Source organism: Salvelinus namaycush, chromosome 7 (genome assembly GCF_016432855.1).
Source record: "Salvelinus namaycush isolate Seneca chromosome 7, SaNama_1.0, whole genome shotgun sequence".
Lineage (NCBI taxonomy): Eukaryota > Metazoa > Chordata > Actinopteri > Salmoniformes > Salmonidae > Salvelinus > Salvelinus namaycush.
The window spans coordinates 15,510,627-15,537,793 of record NC_052313.1 but is presented as its reverse complement, the minus strand read 5'-3'; the positions used below and the strand labels follow the sequence as shown (position 1 = coordinate 15,537,793).

Genomic DNA, 27,167 nt, shown 5'->3' with positions numbered 1-27,167 from the left:
TGTTGGTCACACAACTGTGGTTAGTATATGTGTTGTATGTTTGAGTAGAGGAAAATATGTTTGTTGCTCCAGTGTGATAGTAGCCTATTCAAAAATAACCAAAACCTGTCTAACATGAACCGTCTGCTAACTGCAAGCAGAAAATAAAGATGTAGCACTAATGTCACACCAATAACATCTCTCCCCCCTCTTACCTCTGGCGAGTCGACCAGCGGCAGGGTCTCAATGTGGAGCAGGTAATCCGGCACATTCTTGGCTTTGGGTATAGTATAACCCTTGTAGAAACAGAACTTGTCGGCGAATGTGCTCTCGCTGAACCACACGCGGGTGAAGGTGTTAAGAAGGTGTTTGTCCAGGTCGTCTGTTACGCGGCCGCCATATTGGACCTCGCCCAGCATGTAGCGCAGGCAGCTCCAGTTGACGCCACGCTTCACGTCCAACTCGTCCAGGTGGTTCTGGACAAACTGCATGCTGGAGGTGAAGTCTGCCTGGTTGAACTCGTACGGGATGTTCCAGCCCAGGGGGCCAAACTTACGCCTCTCCTGCATGGAGAAAAACCAACACACATGAGATTGATAGAGAGATTGATGGACATCATTGGTTCATCCATTCATTCATTTATTTTCACTGGGTAAAATATCATTAGAAGTAATAACTGTATAGTTAAAGCATAGATTGTAATGTACAGAATGTGAGCGTTTCACAGTAGACCTACTGATTTTCAAAGGGTTCCCTGTCCTGCAGAGGGGAAAGAGAGAGGTACAGAGGCAGAGCACTAGTAAGAACAGAGAAATACAGAGGCAGAGTACTAGTAAGAACCAGAGAAATAAGAGGCAGATCACTAGTAAGAACAGAGAAATACAGAGGCAGAGTACTAGTAATAACAGAGAAATACAGAGGCAGAGTACTAGTAAGAACCAGAGAAATAAGAGGCAGATCACTAGTAAGAACAGAGAAATACAGAGGCAGAGCACTAGTAAGAACCAGAGAAATACAGAGGCAGAGTACTAGTAATAACCAGAGAAATACAGAGGCAGAGCACTAGTAAGAACCAGAGAAATACAGAGGCAGAGTACTAGTAATAACCAGAGAAATACAGAGGCAGAGTACTAGTAAAAACCAGAGAAAAGGGAAGGAAAACATGGAACAGTAGATGGAAAGACTGTTATTGATGTGAACGCTGAAAATGTTGGAGAAACAACAGCCATTGGGGATATGGGTATTTCATTTGATGGTATGATATGGGGATATGGGATTATGATACGGGGTATGATATGGGGGTGAATCAGGTTTGAAATGATGTTGTTCAGTCAGACCTGAACAGTAGTGTGGAGGAAGGCCACAGCGTATAACAGAGGTCTCCACTGGGGCAGGTTAGTGATCTCCAGCATCTCCTGAGTCACACCATTGTAGGTCCTTTTCAACCCTGCTTTCATACCTGGACACAACATAAGACCACAAATCTGGTATGACACAAATTAATAATACGAAGATACTGTATATGCCATGTTCATCAATCCAGATTATGAAGTTAACACAGAAGAAGTGGTTTACATGTACCTTGAGGAGGCTCATTGGTGAACTTGATGGACGACTGCAGGAAGTTGATGGGGAACTTGGGGTGGACCTCGGTGGTCAGCCACACCCTACAACCGCTGTGGATGTTTTCGGTGTTGGTGACCGACTCCAGCAGCTCGTCCAGGAAGTCCAGGCCCAGGTGGCAGTTCTGGAGGAGGAGCCAACCTCCGTCAGCCATACTGTTGGCCAATAACCTGCGAGCGTGCACTTCCTGGCCCTGTCCCATGGAGATGGGTCTGCATGGTGCTCCCTACAGGTACATGCCGTACACAAGATCAGCAAAACAGTCAAATACATACAGTAGAAAACAGATGCATCATGCTTTTTAGTCTAGGAGTAGGCTTAATCTATGTCTGAGAAACTTGCCACTTAAGTTACCTTTGCTTTTGCAAGCCTCTCTATGTTCTCTGTGGGGTCGGAGCCCATAGACAGGAAGCACACCATGGGAGTCCTCTTGTCACTCTCCGCCCACATGGACTCCATGTCCAGAATGACCCCCTCGGCGTACTTAGGCCCCAGCGACTCAGCGATGTAATGCCGTGCCTGGAACAAAAACCAAAGGGATTCACCAGCTAATGTGGAGAACACAGGCTATACCACTGCAGCTGAGGATTTTCAACACGGAAATGTTTCATTAGCTTTGGATAATGCTTTAGATAAATCTATGGCTTTATTGGAGGTTTTCATTTTGTCATTATTGAAGAGGCAACATTTGGTGGATCAACCTGGGTTCTAAGATGACAGAGAACTATGAAATAAAAACCTACATGTTTGAATCCATCTATTTTTATTTGCGAAAAGTTTATATTGCAGGGTGATAATTATATGGCCAATGGGGAAAGGATTTTATTCGGATCACATAGCAGTAACCTAAAGCAGAATCATTGACATGTTGCACAGAGGATCTGCAGCCTAAGAGCATAGAGAGCAGTACTGTACAGTTGTTCTTCCTTTAAAAGTGAGTCGCATTCTATTAATAGAGATGATTGGAAATGCGTTGGCTGAAGAGACATAGACAGGTAGTATTCAACACCACACTGCCCAAAGGAGAAGAAACATGTCTGGAGAACAAAACATTAGTTTTCAATTGAATATGATTTTTTTTTGTTTACAGCACAATGTATAGTACATTGAGTGCATACATTTGTGTTCAGTGTATGTGATCCTTGTAGGACTTCAACCCACAACCTTGCCATTACTATCACCACAGCCACGGTCTTACCAACTATGTCACTCCACTTCCAGGAGCATGTAGGGTGATTCCACGCCAGCGTAGGTCAAAAATATATATGGTATCTGAAGAGGGCATTTTAGGTCTAAAAGGGCCTAAAATGGCCACTTTCATCATGATTTTCTCAAAAATGGTTTGTGATACAAATGTAAAAAGCATGTCAAACATCCTTCCGCCCTATGAAGTTTCTATGTAAGAATTGCCAGAACAATCTGAGATACAAACAATATTTTGGGGCTACGCTAGCATGGAATCACCCTGTAGGTTTGTGGAATAGTCCTAGCCAGTGGTGGAAAAAGCACCAAATTGTCATACTTGAGTAAAAGTAAAGATATGTTAAAAGAAAATGACTCAAGTTAAAGTGAAAGTCACCCAGTAAAATACTACTTGAGTAAAAGTCTAAAAGTATTTGGTTTTAAATATAGTTAAGTATCAAAGGTAAATGTAACTGTTAAAATGTATGTAAGTAAGTATAAAAAGTAAAAGTATAAATCATTTCAAATTCCTTATATTAAGTAAACCAGATAGCACTATTTTCTTGTTTTCTAAATTACAGATAGCCAGGGGCACACTCCAACACTTTAGTGAGTCCACCAGATCAGAGGCAGTAGATGACCAGGAATGTTCTCTTGATAAGTGAGTGAATTGGACCATTTTCCTGTCCTGCTAAGCATTCAAAATGTAAGGAGTACTTTTAGGTGTCAGGGAAAATGTATGGAGTAAATAGTGCATTATTTTCTTTAGGAATGTAGTGAAGCAAAAGTTGTCAAAAATAAAAATAGTAAAGTAAAGTACAGATCCCCAAAAAACCTACTTAAGTAATACTTGAAAGTATATTTTACTTAAGTACTTCACACCACTGGTCCTAGCTTAGTAGATATTTGGCAAAGAGCCTCAAACTCAGTTTCCACCTGTCATGCATGTCAAAATGTAATCAGCTGCCTCCCCTTAGTACGTACATGTGGGTAGCATTTCTAAAGTGGATACCTCAGATCAGATTTGACATGGGAATTCAGTGCCTTAGCTCCTCCGGCTGTCCAAAAGTGGGGAGAAGTGTGATTTCACAAAAGGTGGGAAAGTACCACACCCTAACCCTACTTCGATGCCTATTCATTTTAATAGAGTTCCTGCATACTTAGTGCCAAATTCATTTGGAACATGTTGAAATATTTTCGAAGCCATTAAATTTCGCTGATATTAAATGATGATAAAATGTATTCACTTTGGTTTACTGATGTAAAACTAGGCATTGTACCATCAACAGTTCTTTGTCTTGTTTCTTCAGACAAACATAACATTTACTCAGTGTTTGAAGGATTTGGACCCACCCTACAAAGTCTGGTTTGTGTAACTTGGCAATGGTTTGGTCGAGAAGGAGAGATGGTGGATTTGAATGGGTAATCGCTGGCTATGCGGACTGTCAGCTGTTCGCTCATTTCAGAGAGGCTTTTTATAGTTCCCTCCCAAGTCAGAACTGAAAGGGGAGACGCTTGTCTGTAACGTACGCATTTGTAAATGATTACAGTACACCTGTGCTTTTCTCTCTTTCTCACCGTCTTCCCCAGAGTTTCCACGGTTACTAAGTAAATGAACTTGTCAAATTACATTACTCAGCAAGTCTTAATTTAGATTTGAAAAAAAGGTAATTTGCTCTTGAATGGTATGACAAGTTTGAGGCCAGCACGTTTATTTTACATTTACATTTTAGTATTTTAGCAGATGCTCTTATCCAGAGCAACTTACAGAAGCAATTATGATGAAGTGCCTTGCTCAAGGGAACATCGGCAGATTTTCCACAGAGTCGGCTCTGGGATTTGAACCAGCGACCTTTCTGTCACTGGCTCAAAGCTCTTCACCGCTAGGCTACCTGCCACCTTCATTTCTGGAGCACTGTGCCTGCATACAAATATTAAAGGTACCATCCAGACTCAAGGAAAGATTAGTAACGTTTGAGTTGTTCTGGGTCAAAAGCTTTTGCTGTATGTGGGAAATTACATTTAATTGAAGGGGTAAATACAAACTAGTATCTTGAAAATACACGGATATGCATTTCTTCTGTTGAAACAAAAATATATTGTTGCCGATAGCACAGGAAATGTTGATTGAGCAGACTCTGACCCAATTCGTACGTGAGGCCTAAATAACAACAGATAGGCCCACCCACCTGTGCAATGGTCCGGTCGGGGCACCAGCTCCTGATCAACAATAACTTCCTGAATGTGTCCAGCATGCTGTCGTATCCGTCAGGCACCGGGGCCTCCTCGGGCGCAGGCTCGTCGAACCAGGCCCTCCAGGAGCGGTCGTTGTGGGTGACCTGGGTCAACAGCTGGGTGAAGGGGTGCACGCTGGACAGCTGGACCAGGTTCAGCCACGTTATGTCCAGGATCCAGCGCCGCGGCTTGGGCTCCACAGAGTTCAGGTCCAGAGCTGCACCTCCTAGGAGAGGAGGAGATATATTCCATATGTGTATAACTATACACTCATTTGAAGTTCTAAATATGTGTAGGATCTTCTGTAATGCATGGTGCACAGTTAATATCCTTACTACTCATGGTTTAATAATGATTGAATTGAATAACGGCAACAAATGTAAGAGAGAGAAAGTGAGAATTATTAAGCTTCCCATATGACGACGCACTGCCGATTTGTAACAAATCTCACATCTCAATTTACACAAATCTAAGTGGGGTTGAGGGTGAAGAAGCACATTAAACTCAGAGGGTTTGCTTAGTGAATACTGGGTTCATTTTAAGATGGAAGCATGACGGATAACAATTCTCTTTACTGTAAAGGTTGAAAACGAGTCAATGTTGGAAATAAGAAGAACTGTATGCAAATACAATAAGAGAAAACAAAGAGTTCTTCCAAATACATAGCTTGATGTACATTATCGCAGTCAAAGAAAGTCCTAATACCATTGGTGTGTGAGAGGGGGAATTCAGGGGGCTAAAATAGATCTGGATGCATACAGTCAGCAGTGTGATGTAAGCTGAACTAGGGCTGGGGTATTCAGTTACCCCCCTTGTGGGTGGGCCAAGTCGCATGTGAGACACACTATGAGATACCCTACATGGGTGATAAGAGCAAAGTGATGGGTGTCACTTTTTCGTTGTGAAAAGACACATTGATAAAGGTATGTGTGATTAGTAATGACTGATATTAATTGAAGGGTTACGTTGAAATTGTCTTTTTTAAATCAGATAGGTGACCAGGAAAATATAGGCTCTAGGCTACAGTTAGGCCTCACAGTTTATCCTGGCCAGGTCATGTGGCCAGTCTTATCATAACCTAATCATAAATCATACACGGTAGTAGTCAGGTAGGGATAAAACTAGTTTCCGTTATTGGAATGCTACTGTTTAAACTCATTGCTTCTATGACAGGTTCTGAAATCTTACTACACAGAAAAAAAATTGGATGCAAAAACAAAAAAAAGGTAAGCTCTATTTAGCTATCAATGTCATTTCCAAGTTGGATGTCTGGGAAGTTGAAAACATCAGCCACATTCATAACAAATCAGGAGGTACTGAAACAATCCAATGTTAATGTGATAAAGGTCTGAAAGTTGCAATGGAAAATATGAATGTAACTGGCCAAACCTTTGATGAAGGTTTGAAAGTCGCTGTGGGAGATGTTCCTGGCCTGCAGGTCGACCTTCAGGGCCAGCAGGAGGGTGAAGAGGAACTTGTGATCCTCATACAGGCCTCTAGCTGTATATCGAAATGCCTGGTAGGTCAGAAACTCAATGATGTTGAGGATCCTTTTAGAGGTGATCTGGGACTTGGTGGATTTCTCCATTGACGAGTCAAAGATGCCCAGGAACTGGCGGAGGGAGGTCTGGTACATGATGTTGACCAGGCTCATCTCCACTATGAGGAAGTAGAGTATGCTGCCCCGTGTGGCCACCAGACGGTACTCCTCCCTGGCCAGATTGATCTTCACCTCGGTATCGGCTGCCACCTTTAGCTTCTCACTCACCTGTTGGGAACATTTTAAGTACAATGTTGGACTACTGTGTCACAAATCTGAGAACATTTAAATCAATACATATAGTGGAAATACATATAGGTATATCTAAAAATGTATTTAAAAAATGATGCTCTTGCATGCATTAATTTCTTTCATACTTCATAATTGGAAAGAAATCATGCACATTTGGCCAATCCAAAACACAGATACCTCCTCTGCTGTGGTCTTGGTGACTCTCAGGACCTCGATAAGGGACTCGTCCTCCACCAGAGAGCCCTCAGTGCTGGTCAGTCTGTACAGGAGGTTATCCTCCAGCTCCTGCATCTTCCTCTTGTTGGAAGTCACTTCTTCCAAGAGCTTCACACGCTCTGACTCCAGCTCCTGAGAGAGAGAGAGAGAGAGAGAGAGAGAGAGAGAGAGAGAGAGAGAGAGAGAGAGAGAGAGAGAGAGAGAGAGAGAGAGAGAGAGAGAGAGACGCACACACAGACAGAGAGAATAAGCATGTCTTGTAAGAGCAAGGAGGTACTTGTATTTCTTTAAACTCTGTATAAACTCTGTGTGACTGACAGCTGTATTTGACTAGCTTTACTCAAACAATATGAATGGCAACCCCAGTTATGTACTCTATAGGTATACTGCATAAATGGGATCCCTGTACCTGTTTCTCTATTTGGATGACCCGGCCAAGCAGCTGGTCCTCCAGGCCTTTGAGAGTGACAGTGAAGTCCACCACAGCAGTCTTAGCACTGATCTCAGGGGTGTAGGCCGGGTTAGCCAGCTTAGTGGTGATATAGAGGGTGAACTCCTTCATCACATCCACCTCTTTGTCTCCTACCTTCACCTGGGGACAGGACAGGCAACAGAGGGCTGGAAGAGATACTCTATGAAATGGCAACAGAGAGCCGGAGGCTTGTTGTCATAGCACGGGCATCTTGGACCCAATATTAAAAACGATGACGTTCATATCCCACATGGAGCTTAATAAAACAAAAGGAGGTCGAAACTAGAGCAAAAATTACAGTTTTCCAGGCACTAGTGTAATTATCTATCAGATAGTATTTGCAAACTATCAGCTGTGCAAGCACAAACACGACTCCAAGACGTTTAACTCCAAGACAGCACAAACCCTATACATCTACATTGATGACAAAAAGCAGCATATTACTTTATATGTGGAGCCAGACTTGATGAAGTTCTTCTCCAGAATGTTGTCCAGGGCAGGATCTAGCTCCTCTCCTACGTCCTCGATCAGTAGGGGGCGCCCCAGAGACATGCTGTCCTCCAGGTGGGAGCGGAAGTACTTGTGGTTCAAAGATGTCACCTGAAACAGTCAGTAACAGAGATGGTAATAAAAACCTATGTTCACTTCATGGTTTATTTTTATTGTTTTATACAAAACAGGTAGGGTCAAGTTCATTTGGATTAAAGAAATGTTGTCTGTTTCTCCAGACATTTATCTCATACAGACTGACTTTTTATGGGTGAGATAACTGTAGCTACTCAGTCCTCGTTACCTCTAGCTCCCTATCCTTCTCACGGTTCTTGATCCAGATCTTTCCCTGGCCTTGTGGGTCGATGAGGAGGGGGTAGCGTGAGGCCTTGGTGACGATAATGCCGTTCTGGATGGACAGGTCGTCATTGGGTAGGCCCTGAAGGTTCCACTCCCCCACAGTGGCATTGTCCACCAGCATGCTGATCACATTCAGCTCCTACAGCAGTTATGGTCAATTCAAGGTCAATTCCAGTATGGTCTCAAACAGCACAACTAATCAGCTCAATGTGATAATTTTGTCCAATGATAATATCAAATGTAGTGACTATGTACTAACATCACTGTTACAAAGTTAAGACCTTGAATCTATATGGACAAATGGGACAAGAACAGTGAAGAGTGTAGCTGAGTCTTACATCACTGTAGGGGATGTGGTGGCTGCCCATCTCCTTTCTCCAGAGCTGCAGCAATAGGTTGCGGTATTCCTGGTTAAAGGGACCAGCGTAGGACAGGAAGCCAGTAGCCAGCAACACATCCCCAACCAGATGTCTGATCTGAGTCTGGAACAGGGCGCTGCTCTCAGTCCAGCGGATCTGACAGACAAACACAACAAGATAGACGCATGGAGATGTCAACAATCATATGGCATGACAGTTTGAGGAGTTGGCTAAAGCGCCTCACCTTCTCACCACCAAGCCCGTCGATTAGTGCGGTGGCGTTGGCCATCTTGCGTCGGCAGACTGTGGCGTCGTCCATTAGGGTCTGCTTCTCCCTCATGGCGGCGTCATAGAGCGCCTGCACCTCATCCAGCTCCCGCTGCTTAGCGTCTAGCTGCTCCTGAGCCCGGGACAACTCCCCCTGGGCCACACCAAGTCGGGCCTCCTGCAGGGTCAGGTTGGCCTGGGGACATATTCAAAAGAATTGGTTAGGTGAGTAACCTTGTTTGAGAACTGAGGATTTGTGTTAGCTCCCTGAGTTAATGACTAGGCTGTATGTAACTCAGTGGGCTAACACAGACTTACACAGTAGTGTGCAGAAGACCTGGGTTTGTACCCAGCCAGTCAAGGGGGGTGAAGTGTAATGGAAGTGGTCCTGTTCAAAAGTTTGGGGTCACTTAGAAATGTCCTTGTTTTTGAAAGAAAAGCATTTTTTTTTGTCCATACAAATAACATCAAATTGATTAGAAATACAGTGCAGACATTGTTAATGTCGTAAATGACTAATGTTGCTGGAAACAGCTGATTTTTAATGGAATATCTACATAGGCGTACAGAGGCCCATTATCAGCAACCATCACTCCTGTGTTTCAATGTCACGTTATGTTAGCTAATCCAAGTTTATCATTTTAAAAGGCTAATTGATCATTAGAAAACCATTTTGCAAAAATGTTAGCACAGCTGAAAACTGTTGTTGTAATTAAAGAAGCAGTAAAACTGCTTTAGACTAGTTGAGTGTCTGGAGCATCAGCATTTGTGGGTTCGATTACAGACTCAAAATGGCCAGAAACAAAGAACTTTCTTCTGAAACTCGTCTATTCTTGTTCTGAGAAATGAAGGCTATTCCATGCGAGAAATTGCCTAGAAACTGAAGATCTCGTTCAACGCTGTATACTACTCCCTTCACAGAACAGCGCAAACTGGCTCTAACCAGAATAGAAAGAGGAGTGGGAGGCCCCGGTGCACAACTGAGCAAGAGGACCCACTCATAAGTATACAGTATATTCCCTTCAAAGAAGGGTCCATGGTTGTTGAGTAGTGTACCTTCAAAGGGAGGACCTCTTTATTAATGGAAAAGAAGTCCTTCATAGCTTCAGTCCAGGAACAGAGGCCAGCCACGTTACCACAGATCCTCTTGGCTGCCTCCAGGTTGTAGTCCTCCATGTCCAGGTATGGTGCCAACAGCTCCACTACCTCCTCAGTGATAGAATCCTGGTGACGTGAGAGTACAAGAGTAAACAAATGCATTGGAAGTGATGTGGGGGCATAAGTCGTAATGGAAAGTACAGAAAACTGGAATCTGACATCCGTTATGTTGTAATTACATGTTCTATTACAGGGATATTCAACTTCAGGCAAGGAAGACTGAAAAACTGTAATTCTGATGTTCAGTCTCTTTTAAATCAGCGGCACCAGGTAAGTGGGCTATCTGGCCAATTAGTTAATTTGATAAACATCTATTAAAAGGCTCATGACAGATTGGACAGAGGAAGGTCAGTCAGTCATTTCAGACGGCATGTTGTTTCACAACTCCAAAAACTCCAAGTTCCTTGACTTCACTGGCACCTCTGGCACCTCTGGCACCTCTGTTTCTATTTCACACTGCCACACAGTCACTATGCGGGGGCTATCCCCTGGCGTCCATATTTCACTGCCTGGACAGCTTTCCTAATCCCCTCCTAAGTAAGTGAATGTGTGTGTGTGTGTGTGTGTGTGTGTGTGTGTGTGTGTGTGTGTGTGTGTGTGTGTGTGTGTGTGTGTGTGTGTGTGTGTGTGTGTGTGTGTGTGTGTGTGTGTGTGTGTGTGTGTGTGTGTGTGTGTGTGTGTGTGTGTGTCAGATGAGTGCAGACAGTTTGGGGAAAAAAACTCTAGAGCTGCTATAGACAGTGAATGAAAGTGCTGTATTGAAGCCACAAATACTGATAGACAGTGAATGACAGAGTTGTATTTATAACCTAGGCTAGTAATGATCTGAGAAGGGGCTTTACTTTCAAACCTGTTAGCTATACTGTAGGTGAGACATTTTAGACAGAGAGTCCCCATAGGGTTAACACGTCTCAGACGGACAGGTTTAATCAAGCTGCCCACTCAAGAAAAAGCTTCAAACTGTAACCAGTGCCTGCAACCTGGTTCAGGTTATCAGCCAACCTACCAAAGTAGTTACAAACAGCACAGGAATGAAATCATCAACATGTATTGATCACATATTTTCTAATGCTGCAGAAATTTGCTTGAAAGTAGTATCCAGATCCATCGGATGCAGTGATCACAATATAGTAGCCATATCTAGGAAAACCAAAGTTACAAAGGCTGGGCCTAATATAGTGTATAAGAGGTCATACAAGAAGTTTTGTAGTGATTCCTATGTTGTTGATGTAAGAATATCTATTGGTCCATGGTGTGTAATGATGAGCAAACAGAGACTGCACTTGACACATTTATGAAACTGCTTATTCCAGTTGCTAATAAGCATGCATCCATTAAGAAAATGACTGTAAAAACTGTTAAATCCCCATGTATAGATGAGGAATTGAAAAATTGTATGGTTGAGAGGGATGAGGCAAAAGGAATGGCAAATAAGTCTGGCTGCACAAATGTGACTAAACTGAATAAAAAGAAGAAGAAACTACACTATGAAACCAAGATAAATGATATACAAAAATGATAGTAAAAAGCTTTGGAGCACCTTAAAGGAAATTCTAGGAAAAAAGGCAAACTCAGCTCCATCATTCATTGAAACAGATGGCTCATTCATCACAAAACCAACTGATATTGCCAACTATTTTAATGATTTTTTGGCAAGATTAGCAAACTTAGGCATAGCATGCCATCAACAAATGCTGACACTACACATCCAAGTATTTATGACCAAATTATGAAAGAGAAGCATTGTAATTTTAAATTCCATAAAGTTAGTGTGGAAGAGGTGAAAAAATTATTGTTGTCTATCAACAATGACAAGCCACCAGGGTCTGTCAATTTGGATGGAAAATTACTGAGGATAATAGCGGACGATATTGTCACTCCTATTTGCCACATCTTCAATTTAAGCCTACTAGAAAATATGTGCCCTCAGGCTTGGAGGGAAGTAAAAGTCATTCCGCTACCTAAGAGTAGTAAAGCCCCCTTTACTGGGTCAAATAGGCAACCAATCAGCCTGTTACCAACTCCTAGTAAACTTTTGGAAAAAATTGTGTTTGACCAGATACAATACTGTTTTACAAAAAACAAATTGACAACAAACTTTCAGCATGCTTATAGAGAAGTACAGCACTTACACAAATGACTGATGATTGGCTGAGAGAAATTGATAATAAAAAGATTGTGGGGGATGTTTTGTTAGACTTCAGTCTGGCCTTTGACATTATCAATCATAGTCTGCTGCTGGCAAAATGTATGTGTTATGGCTTTACACCCACTGCTATACTGTGGATAAAGAGTTACCTGTGTAACAGAACACAGAGGGTGTTCTTTAATGGAAGCCTATCCAACATAATCCAAGTAGAATCCGAAATTCCCCAAGGCATCTGTCTAGGCCCTTTACTTTTTTCAATCTTTACTAATGAATTGCCACTGGCTTTGAGGAAAGCCAGAGTGTCTATGTATGCGGATGACTCAACACTACACATGTCAGCTACTACATCAACTGAAATTACTGCAACACTTAACAAAGAGTTGCAGTTAGTTTCAGAGTGGGTGGCAAGGAATACGTTAGTCCTAAATGTTTTTTTAAACTAAAAGCATTGTATTTGGGACAAATCATTCACTAAACCCTAAAACTCAACTAAATCTTGTAATAAATAATGTGGAATTTAGCAAGTTGAGGTGACTAAACTGCTTGGAGTTACCCTGGATTGTAAACTGTCATGGTCAAAACATATTGATACAACAGTAGCTAAAATGGGGAGAAGTATGTCCATGATAAGGCGATGCTGTCACGCCCTGACCTTAGAGAGCCTTTTTATTTCTCTATTTGGTGAGGTCGGGGTGTGATTTGGGTGGGCATTCTAGTTTGTCTGTTTCTTTGTTGGCCGGGTATGGTTCCCAATCAGAGGCAGCTGTCTATCGTTGTCTCTGATTGGGAATCATACTTAGGCAGCCTTTTTCCCACCTGTGTTTGTGGGTAATTATTTATTTTCTGTGTGTGTTTGTGTGCGCCACGGTTGCGTCACGTTCGGTTTCTGTTTACCTGTTTTTTTGTGAAGGTTTCACTTTATTAAAGATGTGGAATTACATGTCCGCTGCGCCTTGGCTCATTTATGACAAGGAGTTTGAAGACAGTGATCGTGACAGATGCTCTACCTTCTTATCAGCACTGTCAACAAGGCAGGTCCTACAGGCCCTAGTTTTGTCGGACCTGGACAACTGTTCAGTCGTGTGGTCAGGTGCCACAAAAAAGGACTTAGGAAAATTGCAATTAGTTCAGAACAGGACACACACGTACACGTGGATTTTGTACTGTATATATGTGGTAGTGGTGGAGTAGGGGCCTGATGGCACACAGTCTGTGAATGTATTGTAATGTTTTTAAAATTGTATAAACTGCCTTAGTTTTGCTGGACCCAAGGAAGAGTAGCTGCTGCCTTGGTAGCAGCTAATGGGGATTCATAATACATACAAATACAAATACCTAGGTCCATATTCAGATGTAGGATCTTCATTGTATTCCCCTGTTGCAGTAGAACTTTCCTGCAATGCAGGAAATGTAAAACCTGTAGTGTATTTGAGGTTTAAAAATGCTTCTGAAGTTTGTCATTTCCACTTCGACATTTCAAACTTGATTTTCCCCTGACAAAAAATGTTTCGACCCCTACAAAAATGTCCATTAATTATAATCCAAATAATAATTCACAATTCCTGTTGCAGCAAACGGGCTCAAATGAAAATCCTCCATACTCTAGATACAGTACATATGACTCTGGCCATACTGTTCAAGGCAGACGTTAAAGATTATGGCCGCATGGCTGAAAATTCCTAGTTAAAGCCTTGCATGGAAAGGAAAATGGCTGGTTATATCGAGCCTATATAGTTGGTGTAAGTCAGTGGTTGCCAACCGGGTCGATTGCGATCTACTGGTCGATCTTCAAGGCATTCCTAGTCGATCACCAAATATTTCTGTAGAAAAGCCAACAAACGATAAAGGCTTGCGCTCCTTTTTTAAAATTGTGTTGAGCTGATCCCAGTAGGTGCACTTGATTCAAAAGTCCTGCGCACCGAATAAGCAAAGTGTTCCCATGAGACAAACTCCGCCTACCCAGCGGACCGGCATATCTGTGACTAAATCGAGTGAACCTACTGCGCTGCCCAATTGGTTAGCTCAAATCACCGTGGCTACAGAGCTTCCATGACCCTGGCCACAGCCAAGTTTAATAGGCTACCAGCCTATGTAAGATTTAATAACTTTTAAAACCATGACCACAGAGAGACTGTCAATGAATACAGAAAAGAGCTGGTGTTTTTATGAGTGAGTTCATGTTTAAGTTGATATTCAACACTGTCACTGTTTTTATTAAACACTATTACAAAACGTGCTTCTCCGTACATCCGCTCGGGCTGCAGCTGCAATGAATGAGTAGCCAAGTATCGTTGTGTCGATTGTAAATATGAAGGAATATTTAAATTTCTCTGGTCATAGGAACAACATGAATTTGTGCATGAAGCAGATGCGGTGCGACTCAAGTTTCGCCATCAGGTGGAAGACGGTGTCCCCTCTCTCTGGTCAGTCTCACCAGAGGAAAGGAAGGAGAGAGCAGGGACCGTGAGAGGCGGTTGGGAAAAATCGTTTTGAACGGTCATCCAACTCGGAATTCCAAGTCGGAAACTCTAGCATCTTTCTAGAGCTCCGACTTTTCGACCTGAAGATCATTGACGTTTTGATTTTACCTTGTTGACCATCAGATGTAGTTACCATCAGTCCAGTAAAATAAAAAAGCGAATTATTTCAATTCATGCTCCACAGTGCCTCAACAGTGCTAAACCAACTGATCTATTTTGTTATCAAAGCTCGAGTTTTGAAATATAATATGGTCTGATTAACAATATTGGCAGGCCAATCATATAGCCAATATGCTGTGATAATGTATTAGGCCTACTGCCCAAACCTCATTCCTTCAAAACTGTTTGTGTGAGGTTAATGTAAAAAAAAATCTGAGCTGTAGATCTCAGCTGCTTTTTGACTGCGAAAGTGATCTTGAGGTTGGTGACCACTGGTGTAAGTCTATGTGAAGTCTTAAGACTTTTATAACCACTCGAGAATGCACTTGGACAAGGTGAATTTGATCATTTAAGACTGATTAAATATGCCCATACATCTTGGAACCTCTTCTACCTTTAGTATGGCTTACCTTACTAAAGTTAACCAGCATGCTGACGAAGCCAGACTGCTGCATTAGTTTGAGGGCCTCGCTCCACGAGGGCCGGGGGCAGGGTCTCTCTGGGTCCTGGGTGACAGGGTCCACCCTGCGCTGGAACAGCAGCAGCACGGCGTCCATGATGCGCATGATCAGGTGTGGGGGCTTGCCCAGTTTCCTCACTGTGGCGATGTCCGCAGGCTTAATGGTCTGGGGAAAACAGGACACTGAAAAAATAATTCTGATTTCCCTTTTCAAATGGCTTTAATTTTAGTCACTTTCTGAAACACTCAGTTAGCTTGGGGTTGGTGGCACCATAATGGTGCGGGATCTTTACTGTACTAATGGTGCGGGAACATTACTATACTAATTGTGCGGGATCATTACTGTACTAATGGTGCGGGATCACCACTGTACTAATGGTGCATGATCATTAATGTACTAATGGTGCGGGATCACTACTGTACTAATGGTGCGGGATCTTTAATGTACTAATGGTACAGGATCACTACTATACTAATGGTGCGGGATCACTACTGTACTAATGGTGCGGGATCTTTACTGTACTAATGGTGCGAGATCATTACTGTACTAATGGTGCGTGATCACTACTGTACTAATGGTGCGGGATCTTTACTGTACTAATCGTGCAGGATCACTACTGTACTGATGGTGCGGGTTCACAACTGTACTAATGGTGCGGGATCTTTACTGTACTAATGGTGCAGGATCACTACTATACTAATGGTGTGGGATCATTACTGCAATAATGGTGTGGGATCATTACTGCACTAATGGTTTGGGATCATTACTGTACTTCGACTGATACGATGGACAGAAAAAGCAAACTCAACAATGTAACAAATCCTATTCTCACCTGCAATGCGGTCTCTGCGGCTGCTAATGCAGGCTTGGCTGCCTCTAGCTTCCTCTCGGCCACTTTCTTATCGGCTTCAATCTCGTCCACGATGGCCTGAGCCTTGTCCTTCACTTTCTGAACCTGCATCTTGACCTTCTCGGCCGCCTGGGCCTTGGCTGTTACCTCCTGCAAGACGCCGTCAGCCTTCTTGGAGGCCACCTCCAGCTCCTGTTCCTTAACAGCCAGCTCCTTGGACAGCTGGCTCACAGACTGCTCTGCCTCCATCAGCTTGGCCAGGCCTGGGGAGAGTGAGATTTTGTCAGGTGGTGAAAAATAACTTTAATCGGTGTTCCTCAAGGTTCCGTTTTAGGACCACTATTGTTTTCACTATATATTTTACCTCTTGGGGATGTCATTCGAAAATATAATGTTAACTTTCACTGCTATGCGGATGACACACAGCTGTACATTTCAATGAAACATGGTGAAGCCCCAAAATTGCCCTCGCTCGAAACCTGTGTTTCAGACATAAGGAAGTGGGTGGCTGCAAACTTTCTACTTTTAAACTCGGAGAAAACAGAGATGCTTGTTCTAGGTCCCAAGAAACAAAGAGATCTTCTGTTGAATCTGACAATTAATCTTGATGGTTGTACAGTCGTCTCAAATAAAACTGTGAAGGACCTCGGTGTTACTCTGGACCCTGATCTCTCTTTTGGCGAACATATCAAGATTGTTTCAAGGACAGCTTTTTTCCATTTACGTAACATTGCAAAAATCTGAAATTTTCTGTCCAAAACTTATGCTGAAAAATTCATCCATGCTTTTGTTACTTCTTGGTTAGACTACTGCAATGCTCTGCTTTCCGGCTACCCGGAGAAAGCACTAAATAAACTTCAGTTAGTGCTAAATACGGCTGCTAGAATCCTGACTAGAACCAAAAAATGTGATCATATTACTCCAGTGCTAGCCTCCCTACACTGGCTTCCTGTTAAGGCAAGGGCTGATTTCAAGGTTTTACTGCTAACCTACAAAGCATTATATGGGCTTGCTCCTACCTATCTTTCCGATTTGGTCCTGTCGTTACATACCTACACGTACGCTACGGTCACAAGACCCAGGCCTCCTAATTGTCCCTAGAATTTCTAAGCAAACAGCTGGAGGCAGGGCTTTCTCCTATAGAGCTCCATTTTTATGGAATGGTCTGCCTACCCATGTGAGAGACGCAGACTCGGTCTCAACCTTTAAGTCTTTATTGAAGACTCATCTCTTCGGTAGGTCCTATGATTGAGTATAGTCTGGCCCAGGAGTGTGAAGGTGAACGGAAAGGCACTGGAGCAACGAACCGCCCTTGCTGTCTCTGCCTGGCCGGTTCCCCTCTCTCAACTGGGATTCTCTGCCTCTAACCCTATTCCTGACCCCTCCTGTCTTAATCTCCAGTATTTATGTGTCGGGGGGCTAGGGTCAGTCTGTTATATCTGGAGTATTTCTCCTGTCTTATCTGGTGTCCTGTGTGAATTTAAGTATGCTCTCTCTAATTCTCTCTTTCTCTCTTTCTTTCTCTCGCTCAGAGGACCTGAGCACTAAGACCATGCCTCAGGACTACCTGGCATGGTGACTCCTTGTTGTCCCCAGTCCACCTGGCCGTGCTGCTGCTCCAGTTTCAACTGTTCTGCCTGTGGCTATGGAACCCTGACCTGTTCACTGTGATTACTATTATTTGACCATGCTGGTCATTTATGAACATTTGAACATCTTGGTCATGTTCTGTTATAATCTCCACCCGGCACAGCCAGAAGAGGACTGGCCACCCCTCATAGCCTGGTTCCTCTCTAGGTTTCTTCCTAGGTTCTGGCCTTTCTAGGGAGCCACCGTGCTTCTACACCTGCATTGCTTGCTGTGTGAGGTTTTAGGCTGGGTTTCTGTACAGCACTTTGAGATATCAGCTGATGTAAGAAGGGCTATATAAATACATTTGATTTGATTTGATTTGAAATTTGATTTGATTAATGGCGATAAACAAGACGTTATAGCCATTCACTTATAATAAATTAATACTGTCTGTCAGTGCAAAAAGTGCAACAATGCACTTGTTACAATGTCTCCAGCTTTGCTCCAGTGGTGCCGTAGTACTATGGCTGACCCTGTAAAACAACACATATATTTGTTTTTGAATAGTATTACCTTACCTGTTTTCATGCGCTCAGCAAGCATGCCCACTTGAGCGATCTTCTCTGAGTAGATGATCTTATAGCCGTCGATGAAGGACAGGTAGGACCTGGGAGTGACATAGGTTTGACGGCGGAACCGTTCAAAGTACTCTGTGCACTTCTCGGCCACCAGGTCCTGAAAGGTCCCCATGGTGTGGACTACACTCTGCTTAACTTCCTCAGAGCATTGGAACGTATACTGGGACAGAAAGTGATGTGCGACTGCCACTAGTGCGTCCCGTGGCCAACGCTGGAACCAGTCAATAGTACAGCCCGATATCAGACCTGGGAACTTGAGGGCTCTTGTTCGGAACTTCTCCCCCACCGGCGAGAAGCACAACACCACGTGCAGGTTGCTCCTCACACGCGACAGGAAGTAGTCGTAGAGGTTTTCGGCGGTAGGTGGGCGGCGAGGGTGCTCGCGTTTCATGGCTGGGATGAGGTCCTGGGTGATTTCATCGACTTCGTCACGGGCGAACAGGTTGGAGACTTCGCCCGAGGCCAGCACATTGTTCATGTACTCCAGGAAGGACTCCTCCTTGATATCGTTGTCGGTGAAGATGAAGGTGACTCCTTTGCCCTGTTGTCCGGCGATGCGGTACAAAGACTTCAGGTCCTCCATGAGGTTGTTGGTGTTGTACGTCCTGTCGAATGAATGAGATAAACAGAATTTTCTTCACACCAACTCCAGTTAACAAGATTCAATCAAATGGTAATCCACTATTTCATCTTCTAAAATCTACTATGGTACTGTCATTAGCCTATCAAAAAGGTACACGGTCTACCGCATGCTCCACTGATCTATGAGGATCAATTATGTGATTATTAACCCAATCTCTCTGTAACTGAATACAGAGTACAGACCACAGGATCCAGACCAGGGTTGGGAACCACTGGTTAGGATGTCTGTATGATGATGATTAGGGTTTGGGTGTCTTTATGATGATGATTAGGCTAGTATCTAGAAGGCCAACCTGGTCAGGATGATTTGAAAGCTCTGGTATCCAGCGATGAAGGAGGCCAGGCGGGTGAGGCTCTGCTTCCCCGAGCCACCCACCCCCACCAAGAGGGCGTTCCCTTGAGGGGTGCGGACAATACGACTGATCTTCATCAGGTGGATCATGGCATCCTGCCCGGCAATAAAGAGAAGGAGCATCAGCCAATAGGAATACAGAGCTACTGCAGGATACTACTACATGTTGTTGAGTGAAAACATGGCAGTGTATTTGTGTATTTACTAACGTGTCAGTCAATAATGACAATGGCTGAAGCTACCGGAAGATAGGGGAGTATGCCAACTGGTAAATCCCATCATACAGGATACTTAAGCAATAAGGCACCTCGGGGTTTGTGGTAGATGGCCAATATACCACGGCTAAGGGCTTGTTTTATGTACAACTCAAAGCGGAGTGCCTGGATACAGCCCTTAGCCGTAGTATAATGGCCATCTACCACAAACCCCAGAGGTGCCTTATTGCTATTATAAACTGGTTACCAATGCAATTATAGCAGTAAAATAAATATTTTGTCATACCCGTGGTATACAGTCTGATATACCACAGCTGTCAGCCAATCAGCATTCAGTGATCGAACCACCCAGTTTATAATTTAGAATAGAATGCTAAATTCACTGTTATCCTTTTCACACTGTCAAGCCAACCAGAACTGTACTGTACAGTGTAAACAGGTCACTGATGTATTGCTTGACTCGTTTCGGTAGTGTGAAAGGGGTAATACTGTAGTTTGTTTTTACCTTGAAGAAGACCAGGTCCATGGCACTGCCTCTGACTGCCTCGTTGTACTGCAGTTGGAACGTGGCGAGGCGCTCCGACAGGGCCTGGAAGGACGGGATGGGCTCATAGACCTTGGGGGCCTCCAGCTCCATGTCCTCCGGCTCCTCCCCTGTGGTTTCGGGGGCATCCTTCAGGAAGTCCACAAAGTAGGCTTCCCACTGGGGGTGCTCTATCGTGGCTGTTCCATGCTCCTCCATTGTAACCTAAGGGAGACAGCTCTCTGTGGTTGGTAACCAGTTTGATAATGTGTTTAACAATGCGAGTAAGATTGATGTTTAAATATAAATATGTTTTCAGAAATATAGTGAGAAAGATGTAGTGTTATTAAAAGTAAAATATGAAATCAAAACACTTGTTATTCTATAACGAAACTAAGCCAATTTCAAAAAAAATCTATAATTAGAAAATGTGATATTCAAATGCATAACTATGTGTCCATCTTTTATAAAGTAACACCTGTTGAGAACAGGACACCAATTCAAACTGCATAACAGAGGATATATGAACAGAATCCACACTCCATACCCACCTTCTCCAGCATGCTGTCAAAGCTCTGTCTGTCCTTGTGGTCAACGAAACGGTCAGCAATGACCCGGGTACACTCGTGGTGGAAGAGTGACGCCAGCACCTCTGGCCCCTGGCACACCTCGGTCCTCACCGTTAGAATACCCTGCCAGATACGACTGAGATCCCGCAGGTTGAAGATGTAGTGGAACTTGGCTGGGGAGGGCAGCATCTGAGGATGTCACATAAATGGATGAAACACCCCCGAAGCACAAGCAGCAGCACAGTGGCAAGGAAAAACTCATCTCAAGAGGAACCAGACTCCCTCCATCCTCCTCTGGCTGTGTTAGGTATGTCACAGTACTGTACCTTGGCTTTGACAGCTTGCCACACCCTCCTAGTGGTGGGCACCAGGGCGCTGGCCAGGGTGCACACCTCCTCAGGGAAGCCCCTCTCGGGGCAGAAGTAGCCCTGTGCCACAGTGCGGAAGATCTTGTCGATGGAGGAGTTGGAGGGCAGAGTGCAGTTGAAGGTGCTGAACTGCCTCTTGAGGCGCTGAGGCACGTCGTTGCGCCCGCCTCCGGGGTGGATCATGGCCGCCACCAGCTGAACATCCACCACACTGGTGAACTCCCCTGGTCTCTCCAGGCTGTAGAAACCACCCTGCTCCATCAGCTGACGCACTATCTCATTGGTTATCTGTTGGATGGACGTACAATCTCATTGGTTATCTGCTGGATGGACGTACAATCTCATTGGTTATCTGTTGGATGGACACACAATCTCATTGGTTATCTGTTGGATGGACACACAATCTCATTGGTTATCTGTTGGATGGACACACAATCTCATTGGTTATCTGTTGGATGGACACACAATCTCATTGGTTATCTGTTGGATGGACACACAATCTCATTGGTTATCTGTTGGATGGACGCACAATTTCATTTGTTATCTGTTGGATGGACACACAATCTCATTGGTTATCTGTTGGATGGACACACAATTTCATTGGTTATCTGTTGGATGGACACACAATTTCATTGGTTATCTGTTGGATGGACACACAATTTCATTGGTTATCTGTTGGATGGACACACAATCTCATTGGTTATCTGTTGGATGGGCACACAATCTCATTGGTTATCTGTTGGATGGATGCACAAAAGATGAGATTGCAATTTATTAAGAGAAATACTACAATATTTTGGTTAAAGTGTAAATAAAGCCAGGTTCATGTTGATTGCTACGATCAACATTAACGTCTGGATTCATGTTACAAAATGGCACTAACCTGGTCACCCCACTCGTTGATAACGGGCATGTTGATGTCATCCACAAACACAGTCATCTTCTTGCCTGCCGGCGGCCCGTAGGTGGAGCCCATCCTCTTGTCAATGTAGCTCTCTATGGTCCTCTGGAACATACTGGGCAGGGTGGCCGAGGAGAAGTTTAAGCTCTTGCTCAGCTGAGTTTCAGGATCAAACTTACTGGTATAGCCCTGCAATGGAACGACTAGGATTGAGATCCTATAAAGAGGTATTATGGTCATAGATAGTCATAAAACCCATATCTACATTCACAAATCTATATCTCAGACCTTGATCATGACGGTCTTAGCGGTCCCCTGTTCCCCAATGAGCAACACGGCTTTGCCTTGTTTCATGATGGTCTGCATCAGGAAGTCTGTCCTCACGTTGTCCACGTTGGGCACCAGGATAGATGAGTAGTCCGGGACAGAGTCTGTGGGATACTTGTACTCTGGCACCTGGAGGTGACGTCATCATGCAGAGAGAGAGCAATGATTAGTGGAGTGATTGATTGATCAATTAACAGCAACAGCACAAGCCATACCTTCTTGGACCAGTGCTCCCACTGGCCACGTTCATTGACCATGAACTCAAAGATGGTCTGGTCTCCTTGAGTCTGGGGCAGGTCCAGAGTGGCAGGGTGTGCCTCTAAGAAGGCCTCCATCTTGGATCTGTCCTCCAGCTCCAGCAGAGCCCCCACTGACCACATGACAGCAAACACAAAGAGCCGTGATACATCCCCCTGAGACTGCTTTTCCTCCACTGCAGGAAGTAGACCCTGGAAAAAGGTTCCACATTGAGCTTTGCCTTTTAAATAAGTTTGATATGTTCAACACTTCAGCCATTGGGGTGGACATGTCTATTGAATTCAATGTTATTGTCATAATAGAATGTGGGAGGTATTATGACTAGTTCAGTTTGATTAAAATTACATATATTTCTAAGAATAAATAAGTAAAATATTTGAATTTCAAGTGTGCCTTTTACAGGATTTCAGTGTGGCTATTCTGCTTACCTGCAGGAGGTCAATGGTCTGCTTGATGTACATACACTCCAGGATGGGCATTTTGGGAGACACAGCAGTGAAGACAAAGTTGATCAAATCCTGTACATGGAATAAGGTAGAGACTCAGGAGATTCAGGAAGACCACAGAGGATTATTCTCATGGGAACAAATGTCAGCAAAGTGTGTGTATGCCTCCATACTGCATGTGTTTGTGTCTCTTTCTGGGTTTGACCCTACAGTAGGGAAAGAGAATGGAAGTACAGTATGATATTCAGACAGACCTGGAAAACACTATGGAAGCAGCCCTGGAGCACCTCTGCTTGCTGTGGTGGCACCCTCTGGAGCCAGGCCTGAAGAATAGGCTTCCAGTCCAGCACAGAGGAGCTCATGAACACCATGCCGTTGCGAGACACTGTGGCCGGGGAGGCGTTGTCGATGTTGTGGGGCTCAAACACCACCTTACAGTTAGGCGCCATAGGGATGCGGTCGCCATTAGCCAGGGTCAGGGTCTTGTTGTCATCCAGGACTGAGTTGAGGTTTTCAATCCAGATGGCGTCCACAGGGCCGTCCAGCACGATCCAGATGTGCTCCCCCTTGGGAAGAGAAACAGTTAAATAGAATAAAAATGAGAACTAGTACGACAACCATCTGGCATAGATAGTCATAACTCATAACTAATTGTGAGGGGCCTAATTGGAGGAGCCTAATGGGAGGGATATGTAACCTGGAAACTAGCTGTTATTGGCAGAGGAGGGCGATCCAAAAACCCCAGCCATGCAAACAAGCGGAAATTTCAAACCACTCTTACAGTAAAATGGCATTATCATAATTTTCACAATTTCACAGTATTATTCCATACTCAGCTGTCATCATACCTACAGGCGAGAGAATGGACTGGAAGCCATCTCTCGGTGAGTGTGGACATATATATAAAACACAGGAAATTCACATTTGACTGCACTGCCCTTTTAACTTCCCAGTACACCTAACTACAGTGACACTATTCGGACAGTGACACTTATGTGTGTCTAATTTTCTCACTCATCATTTTTCACAATTCATTCAGGATTATCCATAATCATGGTAGCATCCACATTTATGTAGAAGTGTTTAGAAACATATTCTATTCTTATTTACAATAAAAGTGACTCCTAAATGAGACAATACATTATGTCCCATTCATTTCTACTGGGCACAAAATAATCTGAAACACAACCAAAACAAAAAACAGTAAATGCATCCAACAATTTTGTAGAGACACAAGATTGATGTAGTCATTGTGTGCTATAAATATGGGATCAAATACTTCATTTTTGACTACTTTGATACACATAAGTGAATTTGACCAAATACTTTTGGTCCCCTAAAATGGGGGGACTATGTACAAAAAGTTCTGTAATTTCTAAATGCTTCACCTGATATGGATGAAAATACACTCAAATTAAAGCTGACAGTGTGCACTTTAACCTCATAGTCCTCATTGTATCATTTCAAATCCAAAGTGCTGGAGTACAGAGCCAAAACGACAAACAATGTGTCACTGTCCCAATACTTTTGGAGCACACTGTAACTAGTACACCACCCTTCCAACTCTATTGACCTTGCTGACCTTCTTGGCTTTAAGTGTTTTCCTCCACAGGGTTGAGAAGACCCCATCAGTCCAGTCGTTGGTGGCTACATCCAGGGTACCAAACATCTGGGAGGCAGTAATGGCCTTGGGGTTCATCCTCATCTCTCGGTGAGGGGTGCCACAATCCAACATGGCCCTCATCAGTGTGTGGATGCACGTGGTTTTTCCAGCTCCGCTGGGGCCTAGTGTCATCATACCTGCAGGCGAGAGAATGAGATCAACACAGAATGAGAGGAAGAGAAGGGGCTGTGGCCTGCAGAGGAATATCAGTGTGTAGAGCAAACGGTTCACACTAGTTTGCACTACCTGTTACAACTGCTTGTGGCACGTGTTATGACATGCATTAGTCTAATGCATGCTTTACAATAGAGGGCTGTGGGAAAGCAGGGATAGCCAGCTCCAAGACCATAAAATGCCAGGTTTTTATTATTTCCTCCTAATCAGAGACTGATTTAGACCTGGGACACCAGGTGAGTGCAATTAACTAACTGGTAGAAGAAGAAAAACAGAATGGTTTCGGCCCTCCAGGACAGGAGTTGCCAAACCCTGTAGTGAAGAATCACTGACCATGGCAAACACCAAACTATCTCCACTACAGCTTTAAAACAGAAGGTTCCAGTGCACGTTGACTAACCGTGGCGAACCCGCTGGGTCTCGTAGAGCTGCACCAGTTTGAGTACCCAGGGCTGGTGAGGTATGAGGCCAGCCTGCTGGGTCTGGGTGTGGATGGCAGCCTCCAGGTCGGGGTAGCCTGCTTTGTCCAGAATGATCCCAGGGAACAGGTCGTTGATCAGACTCATGAACAGAGGCTCGTCCTCATCCACCTGGTCAGAGACACGGGGATTTGGTTTATTTTTTTTACCATAAAAAATGTAAATCATTCATGTGAATTCCTAAAATCATTGAGGATGACACAAATTCAGATCCTTCTAGATTCAGTGTGAAGGATAGAGGTGAAGTACCACTTGGATTGTAGGGTAGAAGAAAACTTGAGTGTACCAGTTTGGAGAGGTTCATGTCGCGCAGCACCCGCATCACTACCGTTTTCTCTGGCTCAGTGGGGTTGGACCTCTTCACTGAACCCAGTGTCCTCAACACTGACAAGATGTTCCGCAGCCCAAAGTCATAGTGGACCTTGAAGAGCATGTGAGAGGAGACGTTTATAATCAATCTGACTGGTGACCAAAGTTCTTGATGAGGATTGATTACAAGTGTGTACTGTCTATGGTGCTACTGTGACCTTTTGACCGTTATTTTATTTTATTTTTATTTCACCTTTATTTAACCAGGTAGGCTAGTTGAGAACAAGTTCTCATTTACAACTGCGACCTGGCCAAGATAAAGTAAAACAGTGCGACACAAACAACAACACAGAGTTACACATTGAATAAACAAACATACAGTCAATAATACAATAGAAAAAGTCTATATACAGTGTGTGCAAATGAGGTAGGATAAGTGAGGTAAGGCAATAAATAGGCCATAGTGGCAAAATAATTACAATATAGCAATTAAACACTGGAGTAATAGATGTGCAGAAGATGAATGTGCAAGTAGAGATACTGGGGTGAAAAGGAGCAAAATAAATAAATAACAGTATGGGGATGAGATAGTTGGATGGGCTATTTACAGATGGGCTATGTACAGGTGCAGTGATCTGTGAGCTGCTCTGACCGCTGGTGCTTAAAGTTAATGAGGGAGATATGAGTCTCCAGCTCCAGTGATTTTTGCAGTTCGTTCCAGTCATTGGCAGCAGAGAACTGAAAGGAAAGATGGCCAAAGTAGGAATTGGCTTTGGGGGTGACCAGTGAAATATACCTGCTGGAGCGCGTGATACGGGTGGGTGCTGCTATGGTGACCAGTGAGCTGAGATATGGTGGGGCTTTACCTAGCAAAGACTTATAGATGACCTGGAGCCAGTGGGTTTGGCGACGAATATGAAGCGAGGGCCAGCCAACGAGAGCATACAGGTCGCAGTGGTGGACAGTATATGGAGCTTTGGTGACAAAACGGATGGCACTGTGATAGACTCCAATTTGCTGACTAGAGTGTTGGAGGCTATTTTGTAAATGACATCGCGGATCGGTAGGATAGTCAGTTTTACGAGGGTATGTTTGGCAGCATGAGTGAAGGATGCTTTGTTGCGAAATAGGAAGCCGATTCTAGATTTAATTTTGGATTGGAGATGCTTAATGTGAGTCTGGAAGGAGAGTTTACAGTCTAACCAGACACCTAGGTATTTGTAGTTGTCCACATATTCTAAGTCAGAACTGTCCAGAGTAGTGATGCTGGACGGGCGGGCAGATGCGGGCAACGATCGGTTGAAGAGCATGCATTTAGTTTTACTAGCATTTAAGAGCAGTTGGAGGCCACGGAAGGAGAGTTGTATGGCTTTGAAGCTCGTCTGGAGGTTAGTTAACACAGTGTCCAAAGAAGGGCCAGAAGTATATAGAATGGTGTCGTCTGCATAGAGGTGGATCAGAGAATCACCAGCAGCAAGAGTGACATCATTGATGTATACA

General features: G+C 43.8%; 1 protein-coding gene across 1 annotated transcript in view; it reads right to left on the bottom strand.

The window, feature by feature from the left end:
• Window positions 1-27,167, bottom strand: part of dnah5l (dynein, axonemal, heavy chain 5 like) — a 68,086-nt gene that overhangs the window by 2,846 nt on the left and 38,073 nt on the right. Inside the window, exons 42-67 of the mRNA XM_038997213.1 lie at window positions 25,645-25,779; window positions 25,280-25,469; window positions 24,625-24,842; window positions 23,297-23,608; window positions 23,025-23,114; window positions 22,554-22,787; window positions 22,300-22,467; window positions 21,994-22,200; window positions 21,069-21,398; window positions 20,725-20,931; window positions 20,168-20,398; window positions 19,377-19,531; window positions 18,382-19,046; window positions 16,214-16,494; window positions 15,331-15,546; window positions 10,031-10,198; window positions 8,952-9,170; window positions 8,687-8,863; window positions 7,437-7,619; window positions 6,989-7,159; window positions 6,409-6,787; window positions 4,974-5,245; window positions 1,957-2,121; window positions 1,561-1,828; window positions 1,317-1,438; window positions 195-542 (exon numbers count right to left, since the gene is read on the bottom strand). Coding sequence (XP_038853141.1) covers window positions 195-542; window positions 1,317-1,438; window positions 1,561-1,828; window positions 1,957-2,121; window positions 4,974-5,245; window positions 6,409-6,787; window positions 6,989-7,159; window positions 7,437-7,619; window positions 8,687-8,863; window positions 8,952-9,170; window positions 10,031-10,198; window positions 15,331-15,546; window positions 16,214-16,494; window positions 18,382-19,046; window positions 19,377-19,531; window positions 20,168-20,398; window positions 20,725-20,931; window positions 21,069-21,398; window positions 21,994-22,200; window positions 22,300-22,467; window positions 22,554-22,787; window positions 23,025-23,114; window positions 23,297-23,608; window positions 24,625-24,842; window positions 25,280-25,469; window positions 25,645-25,779 — 6,111 coding nt within the window. The remainder of the gene's footprint in view (window positions 1-194; window positions 543-1,316; window positions 1,439-1,560; window positions 1,829-1,956; window positions 2,122-4,973; window positions 5,246-6,408; window positions 6,788-6,988; window positions 7,160-7,436; window positions 7,620-8,686; window positions 8,864-8,951; window positions 9,171-10,030; window positions 10,199-15,330; window positions 15,547-16,213; window positions 16,495-18,381; window positions 19,047-19,376; window positions 19,532-20,167; window positions 20,399-20,724; window positions 20,932-21,068; window positions 21,399-21,993; window positions 22,201-22,299; window positions 22,468-22,553; window positions 22,788-23,024; window positions 23,115-23,296; window positions 23,609-24,624; window positions 24,843-25,279; window positions 25,470-25,644; window positions 25,780-27,167) is intronic.